This window comes from Acartia tonsa, chromosome 3 (assembly GCF_053477335.1).
Source record: "Acartia tonsa isolate MP-2025a chromosome 3, ASM5347733v1, whole genome shotgun sequence".
Taxonomy (NCBI): Eukaryota; Metazoa; Arthropoda; class Copepoda; order Calanoida; family Acartiidae; genus Acartia; species Acartia tonsa.
Window position 1 is genome coordinate 54,442,907 of NC_137262.1, and position 27,768 is coordinate 54,470,674.

A 27,768-nucleotide genomic window follows, 5' to 3' on the forward strand; every position below is an offset into this window, starting at 1 on the left:
CGAAGCGAATTTTTTTCTTCAAATATGCAGGGAGGGAGGGGTTTTTGGGCTATTTATTACACTAGTCTCCAATATTTCATAGCAGAAACCATTTGAAAGGGCGCGAAGCGCAAATTTTTTTTTTCAAATATGCAGGGAGGGAGGGGTTTTTGGGCTATTTATTACACTAGTCCCCAAAATTTAAGCAGAAACCATTTGGAAGGGCGTGAAGCGCAAATTTTTTTCTTCAAATATGCAGGGAGGGGGGGGTTTTTGGGCTATTTATTACACTAGTCCCCAATATTTCATAGCAGAAACCATTTGGAAGGGCGCGAAGCACCAATTTTTTTCTTCAAATATGCAGGGGGGAGGGGTTTTTGGGCTATTTATTACACTAGTCCCCAATATTTCATAGCAGAAACCATTTGGAAGGGCGCGAAGCGCAAATTTTTTCTTCAAATATGCAAATATTATATTATATTCAATATTATACAAAATAAAATACTTCCTATAACCTGGTTTGTTATGTTCAGTGAAAAAAGATTAAAACCTAATTTCTACACTAATTAAAAAATTTGGTAAGGTTAAATGAATAGTAACTGTCTGCTTGGCGCGAAGCGCCAAAATTTTTTTTGGGCGTATTTCTTGATCTTTTTATTTGGAAACTGGGATAATTTTGCTTTTTGTAGGGTAGGGGGCAAAAAGGGGCATTTTTGTTGACCAGGGGGGGGCAAAATGGGGCATTTTTTAACATTTAGGGGGGGGCAGGGGGGCGGTTGCTAGGGGGGGGCAGGGGGGGGCGTTTTGGTCGCTAGGGGGGGCGATTGCCCCAAATGCCCCCTTCGGTTCGCACGCCACTGGATACAATTTCATCAAAAGCTAAACTTTTTGTATTAAACGTCTATTATAACGTTCATACATTTAAGCTCAAGTTTCAAATATAGAGGATTTGTAATTAATAGAAGAACAACTTCATTTATAAAGTTAACCAGTTTTCAGTGAAGGACTGAATAATAGACGTTTAGACGTGCCCTAGCTATAAAGAAGCTGTCCTACAAACAAAAGAAAATAGTTTACAAAGAAAGTGAATTGTAAGCTAAATAGTCGTTGTATATGCTTGACTGTTCTTAAATATATTTTCTAAAATTTGTGCAGATTTGTTAGGCAGTCATCTAGAATTATGATGTGCTAATATCCGGGTAAAAACAAAGTGTTCATTCAAAACAAAAGTTTTGTAGAACTGTAGCATTTAATTATTCGAATCTTTATTTTCAAACTTCGAAGCAGCTATAAAATTGAGGGTTTATTGGTATATGTACGTTAGTCCGGCCATCCATTCAAGTTACGAAGCAAAATTACATAAATAACAAAATAAAAAACAACGTAGTGACAAAAACTAGAAAATAATACTTTTGCTATCTTGTATTAGTTGTGCTAATATATTATGTGAACAAAGTTAGATAAAAAAATAATAGAATAATTATGATTTGGATCTTACACCAGATTATCATGTACTCTAATAAGGTAAAACTTGTAGCTGGCGAAAATGACGATATCCTCCGTCCACCCTCTGTACCCCATCCCCTCAACTCTTACTGGATGAACGACCTAAACAATAAGTGATAATGGACTACAATTTTTCCCCTGTCATAATATCTACTTGTATTCTATATCCATTGATAAAAAGTAGCTTAGCCAGAGGCTTACAACCAAATTTAAGCGAGAATTAGAAAATTAATATACTAAGTGCTTTTTATCTGATTAGTTAATTTACAAATTTAACAAGGATGATAATATTCATGAAGTAAATCAAGACAAATTAATGATTTACAAAGCCTTACAAGTTTCAATTAAATTAATTTCAGTTAGAACAAAAATCGGCTACTTAATCTTTTTATGAAATTATTGTATATTTTTTTAATTTATTGTCTTAACTGTTTATTATTTAATAAGTTTCTAATTAGAACTTTCTTTATATTAAGCGCGGACACACAAATAAATAGACAAGAAAACATTATTTATAGAAAAGCTTTGCCATTTGAAAAATGAGAATAGTTATTTCTCGCATCGTATTATAAACGGCTTTCCGCGGATATAGAATGTACAATTATAAGATTAAAACTAGTTTTAATCTTATGGTTATACATTTTTATATTCGTAGGAAGCTGGATATAATACGATGCTAGACATAGTTTTTTCGTATGGATGAGAACCGGTTCCTGTCCACCGGATTCGAATGAATACGAGAAAATACATTAAATAATTAAAAACAATTTATTTAAATTTCCTAATTAGCATAATTTCATTTATTAGCAATTGAATGATAAATGAAAAAAAGTTTTCCAGTAGGATAAAAATATAGTTAATTTATGAAAACAAGGGAAAAAATAATGATATGGGCAATGTTATGACATATTCAGTAAAAGTAATGTCCAAACACATGAAGTAATGTAATAGCAGTTTTTTTCAACCATTTCCCAATTTTGGCGTCAGTTTAAACATAAAAATATCATTGAATAATATTAAACAGAGAAAAAAAGCCAAAAAGAGCAGATGTATAACTCTACCTTTAATGGTATTTAAACACCTTTGTTGTTCGATATACGCATTTAATAAAATTTTAACGGACAAAATTGTACGTATAAAGTTGTATTTGACACTATAATTTGTTTAAATACCAAAATGAAGTTAAATCTATCCATCTGTCCTCTTTGGCTTTTTTTCTGTCTAGAAATGTAAAAAAAAGCAAAAAACTAATCCGGAACCTATATATATACCATAAATTTAGAGCACAATCGGTTAGCGACTAATAATTGACAAACAAACTAAAATTACAACTTTAAATTTAAACAAAATTATTAACCATAGAGTAGACACGTTTTTATATGAAGCTGTTGTTTAAAAAAACAAGGATTACAACATCCGTAAGTAGCAAAGCATAAGAATATATCAATGATCACACTGACAAAGTAATCTAGAAATTAGACATTCAGTGTTCATAAATAAAAATTTTAATATTCATATGTTTGTAGCATTAATAACAGACCATCAGACCAAGTAACTGTTTTTCTGGATGCTTCTAGTAAAGAGAATCTTTACAAAAAATATAAGCCTTCAATATTGAATAGCATCATAGAAAATCACGTTTTCCACTAAACACAGCTGACAGACGAACTGATAGACAGTCAGCCGTTTTGAATTATAAAGTAGCTTCGAAGCTAAAAAGTTAGCAGATGGATTCTTAACAAGATCTATTCAATACGCAGAATTCCTACAGTTTAAATTCCAGAGAAAAGCACACAAAAATTACTGTTCAGATAAATACGCAAAAAAATACATTTAGCAAAGTTCATTCTCGTTTGCGTATTATCGTGAAATTGTCAGGAATAATGTTTATGTTGACTATGTGTAAAGAAATAAAAGTAGTCCTAACTCACATATTATCGAAATACTTCTAGTTTAATGTTTTTGTTAATGTCAACTCTTATGACACAGACCTATTTTCGACGTACTGCAGTTCTATAAAAATAAATCTAAGGTAGAAAGAGTGACCCAGTATTTCTAGTTTTAATAATTGCCCCTGGAGGCCTCTTGGAGTGTAGCTGGTAGTTCTAACAAAGGCTATAAAGGCGTTATGGACAGATTTTCTTATTATTTTAAACCTTATTATTTTTACCATATTGGTTAGATTAGGTTTTATTGGATAGAAGGTAGCTCCACTAAGTTAGCAATAGAAAAAGTTACCACACCCCTCTTATTTTCAATTTATTAAAAAAAATGGGGGGGGGGGGGGCGTTGTAATTACTTGGGACATTGGCTGAAAAGCACAGTGATGTGTACAATTCAAAATTTTAACCTTACCTTACTAGTTTAGTCAGCGTTTTCTAATATTTAAAATTGTTTGCCAACTTGTATAAACTGTAAAAGCATATATGCACACATCAGTGGTGTTAACGGTCTTGCCTTTAATATTATTTAATATTCATATGCATGCTCCCTTTTCTATGTAAAACAAAAACAGTATTAAGTTAGAAACACAACACTCCCCCCCCCCCTCCCGAATTTTCAATTTTGATAATATGTATTTTACCCCAGCAGGGCTTTCTTAACCTTTACTTAACCTAATCTAGAATAATATTTTTTTTGGAATTTAGTTGAGAAACTTTGCAATTAAGCTAAAAAACTGCGATACTAAATAAAAACAATTTATTAATTTAGCTAATATAAGATCCTTCAGTGCAATTCTGACTCATTTTTCTTATGATGATGTTCCAAAGATTGGTTATTGGTTTAACAACTTTTTCATAGGCCCGAGTTAAATATTTTCTTTCAAAGATTGTGACGAAAAATCTGAAAAAAAGATAGAAGCCTATATGCTTAAGTAACATGAAGTTTGTTTCTTAGGTCCAACTTTTTATATTTTCAATAAAATTTAAGGTTTTAGGCTATTTAAGGTGATATGGTTCCAAAAATTCCCCTTTCTCCGAATTTTAATTTTAGTTTTTAAAGAAAAGTTTAAGGGAGATTAATATATTTTTTAGAAGCGATTTCTCTGGGTGGATTTACCCTCCTCCCCAAAAATAGTTCTTCGGAGAACCATTTTGGTTCAGCGATTAGAGAGATCTTTTGTTACAAACACACAGACAATCATGTTTAACCTTTTTTCTCAGATTATTTGTGAATGTTCAAGAAAATTTTTATCACGGGTCATCATTTCAAGGCTCGCCTCTGCTTGATGAAAAATTCATCAGTTTTTCTTCAAAATATGTTAATTATTCTTTCTTATGTGTTTCCCCAGAAATAGGAGGACTTTGGCACTAAAAATAGCCTACACTCCTCCAATATCTAACCTTTTGTAAAAACCAACTGAAAGTTGACTAGGGTTGGTTTTTTTTTCATTGTCATATCCCTGTATCCCTGCTCATGACTTTTCTTATCATGGTATCAATATTTGAATCAAAGCTTTTCAATAATTATCAAATAATTTCGGACATATGGTAATAAAAAGTCCTAAGATTAAAACCAGTTTTATTAACCCCAGAGGGCCGAAGGTCCGGGCTAACAAAACTGGTATCAATTTCATGATATTTATTTTATTATTCATAGAAAATTTCTGTAATACGATGCTAAACAGTATGGCTGGGAACTGATAAAGTGGATATTCATCGGTTTCGAAGCCATACTAGAAATACCTAAATCTTACTTAATGAATTGAATGATCTTGTAAAATCATAGCCAGCAGTAAAACCATCATTTTCTAAAACAGAAAGGCTACTTACTGATATATGGTTTCATTCTTGTTTATGAATCAACTCATTGTTTGATTTTTTAATCAATTTTATAACGTTTTTGCATTTTTACTATAATGCTACGATCATTACAAATACTCTTTGTTTTCAAATGCTTTAATAGTTATTTCTCGCATCGTATTATAAATAGCTTTCCGCTGATATGGAATGTACAATTATCAGATTAAAACCAGTTTTTTATCCCTGAGGTGCCGAATTAGATAGAAGTATTCCTGTTGAGGAATTGTTACAGAGTTTTATTTCAAATGCATGAAACATACATGGTCAAAAGATGCCCTTTGCAATAAGAATACATATTAAAAGTTCTCTAAAATATTATGAAGTATGTATCACAGTAGATTCTAATCTACTGCAGCCTTTCTTAAAGTCGTACTATTACAAAAAAGATCTGCCTATTTAAGAACATGTTTAGCGCATTTTAAAGGGCTTATTTCCATCCATTATTAAGTTTATACCCCCTATATCTGTATGTAATTCAAAGATACATTGCATACGAATATTGGACCAAGATGTTAACAACCAATCCTATTATGATATCTTTACATAAAAATTACAGAATGTTTCTTACTTTGTCCATGCAGCAAAGATTCTCCACTAAACCGATATGGTTTCCCTTTACAGTGAAGCCTCTTATTATACCAGGGAAGGTTTGGTATGAAACAGTGACATTTTATCCAAAATATTTATAAAGATTAAACCTTTGGTTATATAACCTTCTCTATAAGTCCTAAAAGTGCATTGTAATGAGTTGCAACTATTTTTCTTTTCGATCCTCTTTTTTTTAAAGTCATGCATCTGACTTAGCAGCATTAGATATTCGTAATGTTCATTATAGATTAACTAATGGATTCGAACCCCTAACCTACACAACTACGATTTATTCTTGAGTAGAGGGTTGCACATGTAAGTAAACTCTATTATTTATAGTAGAATGACCATGTCCACTATTATTTAATGCAGGAAAGAAAAAGGTCATTGTCAGTTTTATTATTCTACAATCCTTTGAAAGAAAATTTAACTAAAAGTTTATAGATATCTAATTATATCAATAAGCTTTCCGGTGTTGTCTAATAATCAAAGTGCCTTTAAAGCGCTGATCCCACCCCTCCATCCTTATCATAAATGAAAAAAGTTTTTTTTCTAGTTAAACGAATTGCAGGGAACCTTAACCCTGCGGGGCTACCCAGTACTTAGTAAAACCTAACCTTACCTTACCCAAAATAATAAACAAACAAAAAGCTAACTCCGCCCACCACCTTTATTTTCAATTTATTTTAAAATTATTGCAGTGCTCGACAGGGTACTTTAAGTGAAAGCTTTAATATTTCTTCTATCCCTGAAATCCTGATAAAATGAGATATATTTCAGGGAGTAAGAGAGGGGACAATGGATCAAATATTCAATTTTTAGGAGTCTCAGACTTTGGGTACTGGCTTAAAGAGAATGTGCAAGAATTTAGCAGTTTCTGACTGACTTTGGGTACTAGCGCACAAAATGCCGCTAACTCGTTTGTTAGTTTTGAATGTTGCAGACAAGTATCAATAAACTTAATTTGTTATGATGTGGCTGGTCATAACAATTTTTTTCTCTCCAAAAAATATCATTTCATAGATAAAAACTTTATTGTGATATTTGTTTAATAAACAATTTAAGAATCCAATTAAATTTTGGGTTTTGGGGCTATGGGTTGAATAGGTTCCAGGGAGATTTTTCTAGTTATTAATTACAGAATGGTTACGTCAGTATGATGTGCTGGTAATATATTTTTCAAATAAATGCTTTTTTCTTGGAACTTTCTTCTAATTTTATAGTTTTCTGTATTGTATTAACTCTCTCTTTACAATTTCCCCATTATTAATTGCCCATTGCCCCCTCACTTCTCCCTGGATATATTTGCATGGTATATTGCACAATGTCAGCACTTGTGTAAAACTCACGGATACTCAAGGATAAGTCAATAGAAGATACAATAATTCTTCACCCAATTTAATCTTAAATTTTAGGCATTCAAACAAATACATTTTGAAATATTATGATCCATTTTGAGGGGAGGGGTGATAATCCCCACATTTACCCTTGGGCCTGCAAGTGGTCTAATCATCCATTCTTTAGATGCAATAAATCCTTTTGTAATGACCTTTAACCATGGGTTTTATTTGAGTTGTTTCAGAAGGGTAAGTCACAAAAAGATATGCTCGTACATTGTACGATTACAGAGACTTAACAGACCAAGAATGTACGGAGAATTAAAACGTACAAAGCCCAATAACCACTACAAGTTTACTTCTAAAAGTAAAATGTTTTTTTTTCTTTTTGAAAAATCTATGCTTTGAAAAATCTATGCAATAAATCTTTTCAAGTTATTATTGTAAAGCTGAAGACCGGATGAAATGTATGTACTGTGTACTGTGTATTTACTGTGTAAAAAATGGTTCTAAAATAGTATATCATCACATAGTACAGGCTTTAGGTTCTACGTTTTATACAATCATAATCTTTGGCAGTTATTGCTGAGCTATAGACATACTAATTTATATATAATCATAAAAAAGGAAGCTAAATCTTAAACCTCTAGTAGAAGTGCTTTGAATCAAAACATCTTTGTACATTTAGTACATTTTATTTTTACTGTAAATTAAGGAAGCTATCAAATCGATCAATAGCTATAGAAAGTTAAGATTAGTTTATAGATGAGAAAATAGCGTTTTAGTTTATTACTAGAAGATCTTAAATTAGCTTTAAGTGTTCTACATTAATACAAATTTAAACCTTAAAACCTTTAAAGTTAAAGTTCTGATTTTCTAAAAAGTTTTGTTTAAGTTAGCTATAACATTTAAATACAAAACTCATTTCTGATCATCTAAAACACATGAGAAAGCAATTTAAGTATTATTTTTAGAAAGTCCGATTGTGAGATTTATTTTAATAAACATAATCAAAATTTGACCAATAATTAATTGAATTGAAGATTTGCTGCTATTTACTTTAGCATGACCATTCTAAATAAAATTAGGGTATGTTGTCTTATTCAGTTCCCATTTATTTTACCTTTTTAATATCATTTTAATTATATAGTAATTTATAGTTACCAATTTTAAATTTTCAGATCATGGAAAGAAAACGAAGTAGTTGGTTTTATCGTATTTTCGCACTAGCTTTTCTCCTATCTCTAGCTACTGCGGGGAGCTCAAACCCTGCTAGGCAATCATAGAATCTAACCTAAAATAACCTATCGAAGCTACTGTGAAAATACGACGAAACCCGCTACTACGTTTTCTTTCTACTTTTTTGTATCATTGAAAGCATTCTCTAAATTGGTGTATGTGTGTGTTTCTGTGCTGTAGAGATATGAAGATGAAATTTAGATGAGTGAACCAGATTAAGAATTGGAGTTTAATTGGAGGGACCTTATCACTATTTGTATCAGAAGAGAGAGATATGAACAGTCATCCACATGTTCGGGGATATATACACACTCTTACAAATTCGTTCTCAAAAGCGAAGAGCATTGATTATCCTTCCTATCCTTATTTTAGACTTTACAAATAAGTGAGGGGGTAGTTTGTTTATTTATTACTTTAGGTTGCAAGGGTTATATTAGGTAATGAGTAGCCCCAAAATAATTAAGACACAACAGAGGTGAATTCTTTTTTAAAAATTCGCCTCACTAAAATCAGTTTGCCCCACTAAAATTCTTTGGCAAGATCCTTTGCAGTCTTTTTTATTATAAGACTGCCTTACAATTTTGACTTTTCCTCAATTTTGTAAGTCCCCAAAAGAGTCCTGTAGGCTGAAACTGGGAACCCTCCAACTCCATAATCTACTCCTGCCCAAAATGCTTGCTGTCAATCAAACCAATCAACTCTAACAAACTCAAACATCAAACCAATTTAAACATTATTAATTTAATTGTGTAGTTAGTTTATTATGTTAGTTATCAATATTTTATATGTATAACAGTTAACCATTAACCTGCTAACACATATCTAATTTTTTTTATATTTTTTTTTTGTATTTTACTTATTATATTATGTATGATTTTTTTTCCGTAAGAATAAATCATTTTAACAACAACAAATAAAAAATTTAGAGGGGATAATTTTGCCTCACTAAAATTTTAGTGGGGCAAACTGATTTTAATGAGGCAATTTTTTTTTTTTAAGAATTCACCTCAGGTATAGGCCCCGCAAGGTTTGGGTCACTTGAAATTAGGATACGCTCAATGGGGGGAGGGGGTTGGTAGTGATTATCAGGCCCTTTTTAGATTTATGGTAGGTCGATCAAAAAAATGAATTCAAACAATTATACTGACTAATGATGTGAATGATGATTATGAAGAAAAAGGTAATATAAAATTGTAAAATTTAGATTGTTTAAGTAAAAGTTAAAACATTCAAAAAGATATTATTAATTTTTTTTATTATGGATAATTTTTTAGAGTGAAAGACAAAGTTAAAGTTTATAGGCTAACTGTGTGGGCCATCAAGTAATTTCAATAATTGTAGATTCATTCTTAACAAGTACATAGTCTTAATATTCTAAATAAAAACATTGAATTAACAAGGATGACAAACAAGTCTAGTCTTTATAAAAGATTATTATCAATTTGAAAGAAAGATTCTCTAAAACTTATTTTGCAATACAAAACAATGAACATATGTTCTAATAAAAATGTCTATGTACCTAAAGCAAATTACTGTATTGCCCAAAGTTTTATACATATGTTCTTTTATCTGTTGGCTCTAAAAACAAAGGGTACTTTTTCATCTTAATTGGTTGATTGGGTCAATTTAACAGTATCCAATAATTACAACCAATACTTTTATACTGCAGACGTGAAAATATTGTCCACAACAATTTATCGTCCATTGTCTCAACCTTTAAGGCCTGATTATACCTTACCTTTACGGTAATCTTTCTGGGATCCAGAATCAATTTAAATAGATTTAGATTATTTTCAGTAAATTTCAGAAACCTTTCATTAAAAAAATTTTATTTTTTTGATATCCTTAAAATCACTTATGCTAAATATAAAAATTGATAAAAGACTGAAAGATATACAGGTAATATAGATATTATTTATTTGATTTAAATAAAATAAAATCAGAATGTAGGCTAATTAAATGAGGCATGTAATTGTGTAGAGAAAAAAATTTTAACAAACAAAACAACATAAATAAAATTTTTGTCCATAGCACAGAAATGACAAACTTGAAATGGTACATTTAATTTTATTTTCAGTCCGTTAACGAACAAGTTTAGTTTATTTGTTTATTGTGTTATGGTTAAGTGTTATTTAAATAGGAATTTTAAAATTTATAGTTATAGAAAATCTACACTGTTAAAAAATTGGCAGTTCTGAAGGAACGTTTGATAGATGAGCGGAAGAAAATTGTGTTATGACCAATAGCGACCAAATAACTGGTTGTACATTTTGGTTTAATTTACCTGATTTTTGAATAGCACATCTACTTTATAACTAGGAGCTTTCAGTACGTCAACACTAAATAATAATTATTTCGACACACCTCCAAACTAGAGTAAAAATTAATAGTCTGTTGACTGTTTTGCTTATTAAGTTCTTACACTTTGAAAGAGTTTATGTTCGTTTGACGTACTATCTAATTTTAGAGCTTCACTTCATTGATTACATCATATTTGTTTGATTACATTGTTTTTAACAAAATGTATAAAATAGAATATACAAATACTAAGCATCAGTATTGGTCATTTTTGGGGTTTTGTTTTCTGAAAGTCAGAGAGGAAATGTCTAGCCATGATTCCGGAGAGTCGACCAGTTTTTAAACTTTGAATAATGCATTCCTTGTTTTATAGACAGCTTTCCGCGGATATTAATATGAATAGTTAAAAGGTTTAAACCAGTTTTGTAAGCTCTGAGGGGCTGAAGTCCCGCGCTAACAAAACTGGTATTAAATTCATGATTTTTATTTTGATATTTATGGAAAATTGTCTGTAACACGATGCTATATCTTATTTTAATTTTCCGATATAAACAGACAGCTCCACTACCCAATTGTATAAATTAGCTGCTCTGAAAAATATAAAATATTTAAAAATGAACTTCATGAGTTTCTCTGTGAGAAATAAGAGCAAAAGTAAGAGGAAGAGTGTTTATACAAAACGAAGCAATAATTCATAGATTTTTTTTATCTACAATACAAAGCCCTTCAAGTTCATCTTTTATTGATTCTGTTTTTTAATTAGGTTATGTTTGGTTTACATCTCGTGCTTATTTTTTCGTGATTAAACCCCACTTTTGTAAAAATTATTATCATTAGGTTTTTTTATAAATATTTTTCTGCGTGTTTGAGTGGAAAGTTAAGGAAGGGTGGGACCCTTGTTAGATTGATGTGACCAATGATTGCTACTTTACCTAACCTAACTATCTATCTATCTATACACAATCAAGGGTTACAATGATAGGACACTAGCTAACACTAGTCCTCAAAGTTTTGTAATAACGTTTTCTTATTCATTGGTTTAACAATTTTGGAGACTTTAATTGAATTTTGATTGATCGTTTCATTAGGTTAAGTGTCCAAACGTTTCAACCGTTTCCACAGATACACATTGGGGTTCTTCATCAATTCATCGGCCACTGTCTTATCCCTTTAGGTCCATGATGTTTAAATCTATCTATTAAACCATACTGAGATAGGACAACGAAAGAAACGATTTGTATTAGTAATTCTGTGTATATCTGCAGGGATTGAAAGAGATAAGACAATAGCCAAATAACCAAACCATCAAATCCCATTAAAGTACCCAACGTTGTTGAGCAAACGAATAAGAAAATGTTATTATAAAACTTTGGGGATTGGTGTAATGTATTTAATATCGTAGAGTGGTTGCGCTGATAAAATATAAGAACATGTCGACATAAGAAAGTAATTTTGATGAAATAATTGTAATTAGTGTTTAAAAGACCGTTGATAATAATTATAATTTTGCTTTAATTATAGTTTTCTATATATTTGATAATTAGTGCTAGCTTCCCATATGTTAACAGGTAAAATCTCAATAATCATTATATAAAAGTAACAGGATGTTTGTTTGTGTGTATCGCTGAACTAATATGGTTAGTTATCCTTTACAGTGAATCTTCAAGGAAAGGTTTATAACGATTAAAAGGAGGGTACCGCCACCCTCCAAAAAGAAGAAAATAGCCCCTTGCTCATGTGCCTCTATAGGTGTGATTTGTATTTAACCCCTTACGGTCGGGCCCCTTGCCGCACCTTAATCGGTCGGGGCGTTCAACGCCCCCCCTCATTATCTCAGTTCCTATTAGAGCTAGAGGGCTAAAAATTTTTGTGCAAGTCTCCTGTTTGGTAATGAATTTCCGACCTTAAGTGAGTCTAAGTCAATTTTCGCTTCCTTCACCCTTTTATTTAACAACCTTTGTTTTTAGGTCCTTTTTCACTTAAAAATTTCAAACGGCTATAATTTTCTTATATTTGAAGCTAGAAGAACAATTTTTTCACAGAAAATGTTTATCTTTATGTAAATTTTATATTAGAAATATCAAAACATAAATTTCAGCGGCCGCAGCTGTTCTTGGCAGCTGCCAGCCGCCGCAGTCGGCGGTCGGCGGTAAAACGGCGGCGGATCTTTATGAAATTTTAATACGTTATGTAGACATGTGAGAAAAGCTTAAGTTTAAAATTTGAAGTCTCTAAGTCAAAAATTGCGGTCACAGGAGCCTTTTAAAGACTTCTGGAGACCTGGAGGATCAGGACCTGCAGGATCATACCTGGAACCTGAAATTGACTTGAACACCTGTATTTCATATAAGGATGTACTACTAGAGGATAATTTAGTATTTTAGTAAGATAAAATGCTTTTTTTAAGTCAAAAAAAAATTGCTCTTTACCTGGATCACCCTGCCAGGTTTGCTGGCATCCTGTGCCCGCCAGGATGGAGATATTAAAAAAATTCCAACTCTCAGTTATGTGTTATACCCATACCTAAAAAGTCAAGCAGTTTTGGGCTCTTTATCTTTCACACACAGAAAATGAGATAGAAAAAACCGGAAGGGGGGGATACTTTCCGGTACAGCTTCGAAACAGATTAATAACCACTTGATTAGAACCGATTCTCACCCATACTGAAAAATATGTATATGTCGTATTATAGGAAATTTTCCACGAATATAAACTATTCTGGTAGAATTTCTAAAATTCCCTCTTCGAATTTTAGTCTTAGTTTCGCTAGATTAGCTGAATTCTTCTAAAAAAGAAAAAAATCTAGTTATGGGAATTTCATATTTTCATACAAATATTGAGGAAATACGTAATTATGAATTTGTTGATTATGTTTACATGTTAGTATACATATTCACATTCATATATTGATGTAAGTTAGATTTAAAAACAGCAAAGTTATTTTAGCAATTTTCATAATTTAACTTGTCATAATAAAAGAAACTTTATTAATTCAGCTTTTTCTGTTAAAACTATAAGTTTTTCTCGTCATTATGATCATAATTGGAATTCTAGGAGAAACCTTTATCTGCTATCCAAAAAATATCATTTATAGTAAATATATTATTTAATTTTACAAGAAGTAACATTTTATAACATGTACCTCATAAGGGCGAGGCAATCATCAGACAACCAACTCTTTTATTGCAAGACCTTTGTTTGCAAGTCCCAACTGTGAATGGTAATGAGTTGCGCCAGTTTTGGGCCCCCTACTCTAACTAAAATTGTCGCGCACCTGACATAGCATGTAGTAACCTTTTTTAACGTCTTTAGATATGACGCGGTGTTAAGCCGCGATCGAACATATCATCTCCCCGACGACGAGCGGATGCGATACATGTAGAGCCGTGGTCGTGGGTTAAATTTTAACTACACAAATGCACAAAACCTATACACAATATAAAAAATATGTCTCATTGTGAACACACCCTGATTTGTTATTATATGTGATTTGACAAGAAATTATCAGATCCAAACTCGACCTAAGGTCATCTAGATTAACTTGATTGGATCTATACTCTCATATAACCATAATATGAGACATATAACAATTAGACTTTTCATCTGATTAGGAGGGCCATTACTCTAAAAATAATTTGTCTGACCTCTAAATGGCTCAATATAATGAATCTATAGAATTTACGTATAGAGTTTATGACAGGGGGAAAATTGTCATCAATTTAGGTTGCTAACATGAAAATCATTTAATGGTCAGTTCGTTTATCCAGTAGGAGGGAAGAATATGGGGGAAAAGGGTTGGATTGGGGAGGAGGGGTGTTTTAGCCAGCTACAAGTTTTACTTTATTAGAGTACATGAATATTGGGTGTAAGATAAAAGAAATAACAAATCCATTTCTAGGATTTATATGAATATTCCCTGTAAAGAAGAACCAAATCGGTCCATTGCAGTGGTTGGTAAGTTCTTTTGGTACAGACATTCAAACATTTCACCTAATTATCAAAGAATATATTCATCTATATTTCGGATTACATAGGGATATTAAGGAATAAGACAATGGACGATAAATTGATGCGCACCCCAAATTATCATAAACAAAGTTACCCTTTTAGAAGTTACAAGTAATTGGTGGAAAAAACGTGGGCACTGCTTATTTTTAACAACTTAGGTGAGTTCTTAAAAAAATTTGCCCCACTAATCGCTTAGTGGGGCAAAATTGTTTTCGTGAAAAATCCTCCAAAATCACATCCACCTCTGGACAAAAATCTATTGAAAATTATGAAACCCAACAATAGTTTATAAAACTTTAGGGACCAATTTATAGCCTCCTAGATCCCTGAAAATACCTATAAAATTCCCCCAAAATGAAATTGTAAACCATCAAAAATAGATCAATAATATTTGGTATATTTTCATTGGTATGATGGATGGATTTATTATGGTTTATACATAGATTATTTAGACCATCGTAAACAAACATATAATCCATTATCTATCTATCTATTGATTTTAGCTATTAGAAGCGCTGTCATTTCATAATTAAGCCATATCCGTATGTCTAAAGGTCTATATTCACTGATTGCTTTTAGGTCCTTGGATGGTGTTTTTTATATTCATACTAAAAAGTCTGGGTATGGTTTAGGCTATTTTTATGACCTTTCCAATTTATTTGAATCTCAAAAAAGAGGTTGCGCCCCTGGCATCTAGGGACTCTACCTTTGAAACGGTAAATGGCGGGTTTGGGGGGGGGTGGGATTAGACTTAAATCTAAAAATAAATAGCCTAAACCCATCCCTGTGAAGCTTCCCTGAAAGGAAGAATTCAATCTGTTCTGAAGTTAACTAGATCTAAGGCTACTTAGTAAAATCCTTGTAAAGTAAAAAGATGTTTGTCTGCGTGTCTGTTTGTACCATAAGGAAAAAGGATAAGAGGATGAATACTCACCCCTTTTTCATGGTAAAATACTACTTCCCCATCCCTAAATTTAGAAGCAGACGAAAATCAAAAACCGCCCAGGGCTTTTTGTAAGTCAATCATAAATAATAATGTGAATAAAAAGAAAAGCGATATTTAGCAAACAGCCGTAGGCGGTCAGAATCAGCTGAATATTCATTATGAAAAAAATTTCCCCCTTTTTAGAAATAGAAGGATTCATCTTTCATGAACAAATTTTTTTAAATAAAAATAAAATTCTATGTAATTTTTAATTAAAACATTAAAACGAAAATATCTAATCTAATATTCTTGCCCTAAATATGGAAATAGTAAAAAGTAAAAAAATATTTTTTTTTAATAATTTTTAATCCTCCCATTTGAAAAGTAGTGGAATAGCAATAAATTTTAGCGCGGCAACAGCGCTGAGTAGGCCTCTAGGCCCACTGCCTATTTTCGTATTCTAGTTGCTTCGATTCCTCTCTTTTATTTTTTTCTCTATGGGTTCTCCTTAACAGGGTATCTTCTCATAGATCCCGGAAAGGTTTATTACAATTTTGGGGGAGGGTACAACCACCCTCCTAAGAGAAATCACCCCTAGAAAAAAAAATTATCCCCCCACAAAAAAAAATAATTTCTTTAACAAAAATTCAAAAATTTCCCAACCCCCAAATTCTTTTTACTTTTTGTTTTAAATCTAAAATAAGAAATTGGGTTATCAAATTCGACACCCCCTACTCAAGTGCTCCTAGAGGCATCTGGGGCGTAGCCGGTGGTAGAATATAAAGATACTAATAGATATAAAGAAAAGGTGTTCAGAGATTTATAGGATTTTGTAGATAACTCTTTATTGAATAAATATTTAATGATGTCAATCTTCCTTTCTCTCTCAAACTATTTTTCTTTGTTTTATTTTATTTAAAATAATGGATGTGTCTCATTTGAAAATAGAATTGAGAGAATATTTGGTCATGAAGTTTACGAGATCTAACGGGACAAAGGTAACAAATTCTACCCCTTTTATATTACAAAACTTTAATTCTAATGCAAATACTTTTAATTGAACCCTATATTTTGAGCTTTTAAATCTATATGTTAAAGGACGGTCATTTAAGTAGTGAAGTAGATTCGCTACTAAGATGAATTATGTGTATTACTTATAAGCTAGAAGTAGGGGATATACTAGTCCATCACCTTATCCATTATCATTTCAAAAACAGTGGTAAAAGGAATTAAAAAAAGAAGTTAAAATGGACAACATTATAAACCATTAATTTAACATATTTTGAACATTTTTTGTATAATTGTTCTTTGTACTAAATTTTATTTGAACTAAAAAGCAAATCCATTTATCTGCATAGTGAAAAAATATATGTAGTGAGGCTAGCATCGGCCAATTTGGCTGGTTTGACCACGACTAAGAGTGTAAACAGTTAAACAGATATTATGACAGCAGTGTCAGTTACGATGGTTTAAGGTAAACACCGAAACAGCATTTCTTAACCTCATTTTCCATTTAACCCCTTGGAAACTTCAGTTTAATGAACACTCTCAATTTTCTCTTCCTCTATTCCTGCTTTAAACTATATGTGCCAGTTAATTAATTTTGAATTCTAACATATATTAATATCCATTTATCCCTGTTCAAATGTAACTTTCCATTATCTGAGTAAGTAAGAAAATGATTGAGGGGCGGAAATGTCACAACTACTAGACTGTATGTGGACTTTATATCAGGGAGGGAGACGACATTGGGTTGTTTATTAAACTAGTCCCCAAAATTTTATGATAAAGTTTTTTCTCATTCGTCAACAACATTGAATTTTTATTGGTTTGTTCATTAAGTTGAGTGTACAATTATTTCAACTACTAAACTAACTGCAAAAGGGGTAATTTATGTAACATTATTTGAGATGTACATACATTTATCGGCAATGGTCTAATCCCTGACTTTCTGTATGTACTAAAAAGGATTTAGATAAGTATCCTCTTGAAATATTTATGCAAAATAAAAAAAAACTAAATAAAGCTATAAGCATAGAAATCAAAACTTTGAAATATTTTAATAATTTTGGTTTAAACTGCAAAACAACTATTAGAGGGGTTAATTATTTCTAGGTGCGATTTCTATCAAAAACCGTTCCAGGACCTATAAGAAGAACATTGTAAAAGAGAACCATATTGGTTCAAAAGGCAGCGAGATCCTTCGGTACAAATAGACCCACATTAACAAACATCCTGTTACTTTTAGTATTTTTTTTTTCTTGATTCTCTGTCACTTTCCTTGGATTTGGGGAAGGAAAACCACCAAAAGTGGAATATTGGTTCTTAATTAAAGGACATATACAAATGTATTATAAATCATAAACTATGAGCAAACCATTAAAGAGTATTTTTGAAGGCAAGGGGGGGGGGGCGTGTGTGTTATCCCAAATCGCATTGAATTCAGAAAAAAAAATTCAGAAAAAATTCAGATTAGGGTGGGTAATATAAAATTTCCAACAAAAAAATGCAATTGGGGGAGGTGGGTGTACAAAAATTGTTTACAATTTTTACATCCCAAGTCAAAATCTTTTGCACACCCTTGGTCAAATTCATTAAAGCTTTAGGAATAGGCCATCATGACGTATGAACCCTATTAACCAAATTTAATATTTATAAAGTTATTGCTCACTACCCCATATTTAACAAACCTTCTTTAAAATCTCACAAATATTGTCATTTTAAAAAATATATATTAAAGTCAAAATTTTGTTTGATATTTTAATCTACCATGAAAAAATGGACAGGGCACATCTATTGACATTGGCAGCTAGACGCTTAAAATAAACAAGGATGACAGCATTCATAAATACAATATTACATAGTCAATATGTTTAATTATTTCAAACAAGGATGACAACATCCATAAGTAGCGAAGCACAAAAATTGTGGATGGGAATATGTAAAAGTAGATTTAAAGTGTATTTATTAAAATCAAGAATAGATTTATTGGGAAAACACAAAACCTTGTTTTATTTTGTATGATGAAGACGGTTAAAGTAAATTACATACTAGATGCACATAACAATGGGAAAAAATATTTTGAAACTGTTAATGCAAAAAAGTTTTAAAATTAGACCAAAAATTCCAAAGATATGGGGAAATATGTCAAACATATAAAAATAGCCCAAAACCTGCTAAAAGGCAGTTTGGCCGCCATTGTTTCTTTTCTTAAAATGCCAGAAATTTAATTTTGATATCTTTAACTGAAAAAATTTCCAAAATCGGACCATAAACACCAAAGATATGGGGAAAAATGTGAAAAATATAAAAATAGCCAAAAACCTGCAAAAAGGCAGTCTGACCGTCATTGTTGTTTTCTTCAAATGACGGGAAATTTAATTTTGATATCTTTAACTGAAAAAATTTCGAAAATCGGACCATAAACACCAAAGATATGGGGAAAATTTGGAAAATATAAAAAATAGCCTAAAACCTGCTAAAAAGCAGTCCGACCGCCATTGGTGTTTTATAGTTAATTGTGCTCCTTGATGATGGGAATGTTGTCAAAAAATTTCAGAATTCTATCTTTTATAGGAGCCGAGAAAATCACGTTTCCCCCAATTCATTAATTACGGACGGACGGACAGACGGACGGACGGACAGACGGACAGACGGACGGACAGACGGACGGACGGACATTGTGAATTATAGAGTAGCTTCGCTACTAAAAATGATAGCAGCGTTTTCTGCTGGTTTATGAAATTATCTAATGAGAAAAATAGAAAATGTTTTTAAGTAACATATTGACATACCACTAATTTAAGAATAGCTTTGCTAAAAAAAAGAAGCTTTTTTGTACAGAAAATGTGTCAAAAATGTTTAGAAATTAGTGGGTAAGCCTTGGCCATCTGCTTTTAGCTTTTATAATGCGTTTGACAGATATTAGTATACAATTATAATTTTTCTTTTTTTATATTGGAAAACTAGTACTTTTATGGTTAGTTAAATCTTAAAATCTCAAAAAGTTCAACAAATTTTAAGAAAACTTCATGTTTGTCTTTGGCAGATTTTTTACCTCCGTAAACGAAATTCCACACTATTCCTAACAAATTAAAAGTTTTAAAAGCTAAAATAGGGGATATAGGGGCAAAGATTTTAAAAGAAATTAAATAACTTTAATTGTTACAGGAGGGCTTGATAATTCAAACTTTTATTGGGATATCTGTTCTCATGTCAAACTATTATAAATTGTTTGTTATAATTGAATTCTTTGACCAAGTGTTCTGCAAATGTAGTAGATAGAAATCCTTATGTATAAAAGCACCAGAATTTCTGTCTGTGTGTACCGAAGAATATGGTTCTTCTTTACAATGTAACTTGCAAATTGAAAGTTGACTTAAATTGTCAAATGCACTTATGAGGTAGATTCAGTTGAAATGTTGAAATTACCCTTTAATCTACTAATAATCAACTTTAGGAGATAATTTAATTTGCTGTTCAGTATTTCCTCCCTCCCCGTTTTTAGTAGCTGTTTTATGTAAACACCAAACACTCTATTAAATGAAGGAAAGTATTTACTTTTAATTACAGGAAGTGGGAAATAGTATTACGAAATAGTAAATGTAAACTATCTTACACTATTTCAAATCAATAAAGTTGCTAATATAAAATTTACAATTTGCATAAAATAACAAAGCAGTCAAGAAAATAGCATACCTAGATTATAATGAAACTATGATGTCAGAAAAATTAGTTCAGCGCCTGATAAAATTTCATCATATTTTAGATAAAGATTATTACACATTAATAACATACGAACATAGATCCGTGAATTTAAGCATAAATCAGAAAAAAAAAATATTTTTACTTGTCGATTGTCAAAAAAAAGAAACAAATTATCAACATATTAAAAATAGAAATTACCAATAAGTTTATCAACATTTCCAGAGATGCATTGCAGCTAAAAATCAATTAACATTACTTTGTCATAAAAAGAGTATACTATAAATCAATTATAAAGATAACACGGTAGTAAAAACCACTTTTTAACTGATAAGGATTAGAACATAGAATGAAAGAATCGTTATTTATAGCTTCGTATTATAAACAGCTTTTCGCGGATATTAAAATGTAGAATTAAAAACAAAAGCTAACAAAACTGGTATTAATTTCAGGATTTTTATTTTAATATTGATTGAAAATTGTCTGTAATTCGATGTAATACTCGATTTTTCAGAAAGGCTGAGAACCGGTTTTAATCCAGCGGTTATTGATTAAAGCCATACTGAAAAAAAGTACCGGTAAAATAATTTAGACATTAAATATAAGTAATAAAATTTATGGTTTCTTTTGTGTTATTGACTCGTCTTTTATTTCAAGCGTTATTGACAGACTTACAATTATTTCAAATTAAATAGTAGTTTTACTGTTAAAAATTTCTATTTTCATAAAAAAATATTGTGCATATACATGTGCTTAATAAAACAAGGAAGACTGCATCCAATAAAGCCGCCGTCACAGATCTTATAACAGACAATCCAAGTTAAATACACAGCAAACCCGAAGCAATTGCACCTGCCTTTTAGCTGCAAAAAAAATAAGAAAAAATGCAGCTTAAATTTTCTTGTAATGCATAGATTTAATAAACAAAAAGGATTTAAAAGCTTGGACTCGAGGACTTCCAAGATTGTCATAATTTTTTTAGGTTAGGGGTACGGTTAAATCTCATTTATTTCCAAAAATTCGTTCGGACACCCTTGAATACACTTTGGTTTGTATTTAACGGCATTATGGGGATAAGACCTATAGACGCATTTACGCATGTACGAACAAAAACAAATGTATGAAAACTTTGCCACAAGAAAAAAAGATAAGGATTAATGTATTTCATCAGAGAGAAAATTATTTGAGTCATTTTACTAGAAACCTTTGCTGTGAGACAACTTGTGTTTTAGTGATTTACATAGGGACAGAGATAATTATACTTAAAAACGAATAGAACAATAAAAAATTCTTTAGTCACAAACTTTTTCACAACTCAAAAATAACAGTATATCTTAAATATTATATTTTGGGAATAGTCCCTTTTGTGGCAACGCCCCATAAGGGGCGACTTGTCGTATTTTTAAAATGGCTTTTGATAGGTTATTTTAGGTTATATTGGGTTAGGTGATTTCCCCACAGGGTTAGGCAATTGGCCACGCAGGGATAGAGTCCCCCGCAGGGACTAGAAATAGGAGAAAAGCTACTGTGAAAAAACGAAGAATCGCCCCCCTAAGCAGCGTTGCCACGAAAGGGACTATACCCTATATTTTTTATATTGAACAACATATAACATAAGAATAATAATTATTTTGAAACACTTCAAAATTATAGTAAAATTATATCATTTTTAAGAAGAAAAAATATATTTCTAACTCAGATATATTATTAAATGCTTTACATTCCCTAAATCTTTACATCATATATTTGCTTCGTTCTATCATCTGTTTTAAAGTATATAAGTCTCTGACCCTTCAATTAGTGAGCTAGCAAATGACTTCCAAGTTGGGACGTTGGGCTGGTGGCAAAATGGACCAAGACAAAGACAAAGACTTGAACATAAAGTTAAACATTGACAGCATTATAACCAGGCTGCTGGAGGTGCGGGGCTCGAAGCCCTGCAAGTCTGTGAATCTGGGTGAAAGTGAGATACGTGGTCTGTGTTTGAAATCCAAAGAGGTTTTCCTAAGTCAACCAATATTGCTGGAATTAGATGCACCACTCAAGGCAATTTCCTTTTTGCATGGCTTTGACTACATACAAAACTCCTTTTAATAATATATTATTTTTAAGATCTATTTAATATTTTTACAGAAATTTAAAGAATTTAAATCTGGGTATAGGTTAAAGATATCAATGGATTTATGACAAGGGAAAACTTTTGGTCAATTTATCTTGCCAATATGGACCTCATTTATTAGTCAGTTCGTTGATCCAACACTGGGAAGGGATTGAGTAAAAGAAGTGAATGGGGAGGGGGGGAGATAATTATTTTAGCCAGATTCCAGCATCACTTTATCAAAGTACATGAAAATCTAGTGTAACATTCAAGTAATAATATATAGGATAACAGAAAGTAGTTGATAATTTTAAAAGTCCTAAAGGCTCTGATTCAAATAAACTGGAAATTGATTCTGATCTCAGATTTGTGGAGATATTCACGGGCAATATTATGATCTGTTGAGGCTGTTTGAATGTGGAGGCTTTCCACCTGAGGCTAACTATCTATTCTTAGGGAAAACTAAATATAGAAAATATCAAGAACTCTACATTAATAAGCAGCGGATCAATAAGGTTCAAATTTACATGCAATTTTGTTTACACTTATAAATATATGTTCTGCTTATTATTTTTTAACAAGATAAAATGTTCATTTGTACTACCGTCTTAATTTAAAACTTCGCTCTTGTGGATTTTGTCACCTTTATTAAACGTATGCTTAGTGTAGCTAGACAAGGTGTCTCAAAAATCAGCAATGTGACGTCATAAAAATGAGGGAGATGAAAGTTGATATGGAGAGAAACCCCTAAAAAGAGATGACGTCACAAAACAGATTTTTTTAGACACTTTGTCCAGCTACTTTGCAGTAGCTATGCAATAAAAATGATCAAGTTGTATTTTTATATCTCTAAATTAAAATACTTTTTATTACTTTAAAATAATAATATGTTAATTGATAAGGAATAAGAATAATTGATAGAAAATTCAGAATAGTTCAGCTACTCTATGATTGGAACTTAGATTAGATTACAAAATTTTTTTTTCTAAAACTATAATTCTAACTTCTATATTTTGTTTGCTTAAATACCAGGTGACTATGTAGACAGAGGAAAGTATAGCCTAGAAACTATTTGCCTCCTTCTGGCATACAAAATTAAATATCCAGAAAACTTTTTCCTCCTACGCGGCAACCATGAGAGGTGCATGAAACTTTACAGAAAAACAATTTAAAAAAAATGAAATATTCTTTTTTAAATTAGTCTTCAAAATTGTATAGCAATGTTATTTTCAAAGTATGTAATTTAATTTGATAGGACATTTAATTGTAATGCCAAAAAATTAAGAAAGATATTTATATGGAGGGAGGGGACATTGGATTATAAAATACATGGTATCCAAAGTTTGACTTTTTAAAAAAAAGTCCGGGTACTTTTATTGAATTTTTATTGGTTGGTTCATTAAGTTTTCATTAAATATTTTTAAAAGAGATTATTTTATTTGTCATTGAGGGTGTACATTAATTTATTTTCCATTGTCTTATCCCTTAAGATCCCTGAATTTTACCTAGGTCCTAATTAGGTTGCCAAATTACAGTTTTATGATAAATTACAAAAAAGTGTCATGCACCTGACATTGTAAGTGCGAGTGTAAATAGAATCTATGGTTTCTATGATGAGTGTAAGAGAAGATATAACATCAAATTATGGAAAACATTCACAGGAATTTTTCTCCTTCAAATTAAAATCAAGAATAACATGTAGGAAAGCACAAAAAACTCATGGATGGACAAACTGACAAAGTGAGTTATAGGAGCTGTATCGACGGGACAAAGAAGGTCAAATATATAGCTTAAACCATTCTAGAACTTAAATGCAAAATGAAATAGCCTAAAACCTTATTAGGGCACATGTGAAGCTTACCTTAAATAGAGAACCCTATCGGTTCAGTAGTTATTGAGATATTAAGCATCAGTGTAATAGGACTACATTAGTACATACCCCTCAATCTAACTATTCTGTCACATTTCATCTGACTTTTATTGATGCGTAGTTTTGACTGGGAATCGAACCCATTACCTTGAAAAAACTCGCGGTTGCGTTACCGTTTATGCTACAGGCGTGAAAGAGTTTATATTCTTTTAGATTAGTTTGAGGAGAAATTTTGTTGTTAGATTGTTTCAACTGTTTGCCAGTAGCTGCTATTGTTGACGAAAAGATATTTTGTTGTCACGGAGGACTATCACCTGACCTACAGAATATGGATCAAATTAGGAATAGAGATATTAAACAAATAAAATAGGATCATGTTAAATTTAAAGACTTATAAGTTTATTTGCTTTGCCAATTTCAAATTATAAAATCACGGCCACAATTTTGTTTTTATATAGATCATTTTTTAAAAAAAGTAGAATTAATCTACCTGACTTATTATTTGAAACTTTACAACAAAGTGTTTTGCTTCAAATGGCTCCTTAGATGCATGACAAAAGAAGGTTAGATCTATTGAATTGGCTTACATAAAAGGATCATTCCAATTCCATACGACCTTTCTTAATTAACTAAGTGTTGCTAACTGACATTTTAACTTCATTAAATAAATTAGGTCATTCTTGAAAAAATAGGCCAACCCATTATGTCATAGCTAAATTAAATCTGCTTCAAATCACAAGCCTCGTTCAGAATATTTAGTTTTTCTAAGGATTATACTTTTTGTTAATAACTCTACTCTATAATTAGACGGATAATGCGTCCGACGGATATACCCGACCAGGGCCTGCTATCCGACCTCTTGTGGTCAGACCCTGACAAAGACACGCAGGGCTGGGCAGAGAATGACCGCGGGATCAGCTTCACCTTTGGCAGGGACGTGGTCACCAAGTTTCTGGCGAAACATGATCTGGATCTAGTTGCAAGGCATAGAATAATTATTGATAGAAAAAAATAGTATAATCTATAATACAAAGTAGAACGATGTCTGTCTGTCCGTCTGTCCGTCTGACCGTCTGTCTGTCTGTCTGTCCCTTAAGATCTCGGTAACCACTGAACCGATCGGATTCTACTCTTCAGGGTATCTACCTATTGGTCCTGTGGTGGTTTTAAGCTATTTTCTCGGGGGGTGGGACACCCCCAACCCCCCCAAAAACCAAAAAATCCCCCAAGGGGCGAAGCCGCTAGTCTATTTTATAAAGTAGTAAGGTTTTTTGTCTGAAGCTTAAGATCTCGCTAAATGCTGGAAATATATGGTTTTCAACTACATTGAAGCTTTTAATAGGTAAAGAATACATTCAACATTTCAAAAGAAATAGCCCCCTGTATTAATTACCCCTCATATCTTTTTTTCTTTTTCTTTTTAACGTAAAGAGTCAAATTATAGGCATTAAATATTAATTAAGAACTAGCAAATAGATGAACATGTGGAAGGGCAGACGATCCCACTCTAAATATAACAAGTATGCTATTTCTTAAATTCTCCTTAATTCTATCTTCTATTATTCTATGTATCAAGAGCGCATCAAGTAGTAGAAGACGGATATGAATTCTTTGCTAAACGTCAGTTGGTGACCCTGTTCAGTGCGCCAAATTTCTGTGGGGAATTTGACAACGCTGGCGCGCTTATGACAGTGGATGAAAGTCTGATGTGTTCTTTCCAGATTCTGAAGCCTGCTGATAAAAATAAATCTTCCTATAGTGGTTTAAAGAAAGGTCACCCTGATACACCACCAAGAGCTAAGAAATAAAATAACAAGGATAACAACATCCATATATGATACAAAACTGTTAAAATACAAATTACTGTTTAAGAACAAACCTACATTTGTAGGACTTGATTATAGAAATTCTTCGCATAACAATGTACCTTGTTTTAATAGGAATCAGTATTCAACAAGGATGACAACATCCATAAGTAGCGAAGCACAAAAATTGTGGATGGGTATACGTAGAAGTAGATTTAAAGCGTATTTATTAAAATCAAGAATAGATTTGTTGGAGAAAATAAACACTAAACCTTGTTTTATTTTGTATGATGAAGACGGTTAAAGTAAATTACATACTAGATGCACATAACAATGGAAAAAATATGTTGAAACTGTTAATGCAAAAAAGTTTTAAAATTGGACCAAAAATACCAAAGATATGGGGAAATATGTCAAACATATAAAAATAGCCAAAAACCTGCTAAAAGTCAGTTTGGCCGCCATTGTTTCTTTTCTTAAAACGCCAGAAATTTAATTTTAATATCTTTAACTGAAAAAATTTTGAAAATTGGACCATAAACACCAAAGATATGGGTAAAAATGTGAAAAATATGAAAAATAGCCCAAAACCTGCAAAAAGGCAGTCTGACTGTCATTGTTGTTTTCTTCAAACGACAGGAAACTTAATTTTGATATCTTTAACTGGAAAAATTTTGAAAATCGGACCATAAACACCAAAGATATGGGGAAAATGTGAAAAATATTAAAATAGCCAAAAACCTGCAAAAAGGCAGTCTGACCGTCATTGTTGTTTTCTTCAAATGACGGGAAATTTAATTTTGATATCTTCAACTGAAAATTTTTTGAAAATCGGACCATAAACACCAAAGATATGGGGAAAATTTGGAAAATATAAAAAATAGCCTAAAACCTGCTAAAAAGCAGTCCGATCGCCGTTGATGTTTTATAGTTAATTTTGCTCCTTAATGATGGGAATGTTGTCAAAAAATTTCAGCTCTCTATCTTTAATAGGAGCCGAGAAAATCACGTTTCCCCCAATTCATTAATTACGGACGGACAGACGGACGGACGGACGGACAGACGGACAGACGGACGGACGGACATTGTAAATTATAGAGTAGCTTCGCTACTAAAAATCGGATAAATAGGATAATTTTTTTTACATAAAATTTTTTTGTCAAAAATAGGTTAAAAATCAACATGTTTTAAATGAACGTACGGACTTTCCAGTTAGAGTTGCTACGCTTTCTAAATCGTACCTAAATGTTATAATGCAAAGTTTGAAATCGATAGAACAATTCTAACAACTTCAAATTATCGAAAAGAGCTAACCGTTTCGGACGGGCGGATGTACGTATGGACGGACCGACCCTAATTATAGAAAGCTTCGGTTTTAAAAATAAATGATTTTATATTATTGTATATTTGAAAATATTTATCTTTGGTTTAAAATATTTACTTATCTTTTGTAAAAAAAAGCTGTAAAAATAAATATTCATGTTCAACTTATCAAAAACGAGTTAGTAGTAAAACATCTACATGAACTGCCTGTACTAAAAGAGGTGTACTAAGCTCTACTATCATTGTACATAAACACATTTCGTAATTTATTCTATATTATTTTAT

The 27,768-nt window shown here is 31.6% G+C and overlaps 1 protein-coding gene across 1 annotated transcript; it reads left to right on the top strand.

Moving 5' to 3' along the window:
- The first annotated feature begins 22,165 nt into the window (after positions 1–22,165).
- On the top strand, positions 22,166–27,647 carry LOC145314588 (serine/threonine-protein phosphatase PP1-gamma catalytic subunit B-like). Its single transcript, XM_080154571.1, has 7 exons — positions 22,166–22,433; positions 22,851–22,939; positions 23,516–23,626; positions 24,067–24,144; positions 24,596–24,699; positions 25,165–25,339; positions 25,932–27,647. The coding sequence occupies exons 1-7, from the start codon at positions 22,200–22,202 to the stop codon at positions 26,161–26,163; spliced, it is 1,023 nt and encodes a 340-aa protein (XP_080010697.1). The 5' UTR covers positions 22,166–22,199; the 3' UTR covers positions 26,164–27,647.
- Positions 27,648–27,768: the final 121 nt, after the last annotated feature.

What these genes read in the sequence shown, in the direction of transcription:
- LOC145314588 (XM_080154571.1), top strand. Translation starts at nt 22,200, where the DNA reads ATGACTTCCAAGTTGGGACGTTGGGCTGGTGGCAAAATGGACCAAGAC. An exon ending in AAATTATGGAAAACATTCAC is followed by an intron (nt 24,145 to 24,595) that starts AGGAATTTTTCT and finishes AATTTTGTTGTT; the next exon opens with AGATTGTTTCAACTGTTTGC. An exon ending in GATCTGGATCTAGTTGCAAG is followed by an intron (nt 25,340 to 25,931) that starts GCATAGAATAAT and finishes CTATGTATCAAG; the next exon opens with AGCGCATCAAGTAGTAGAAG.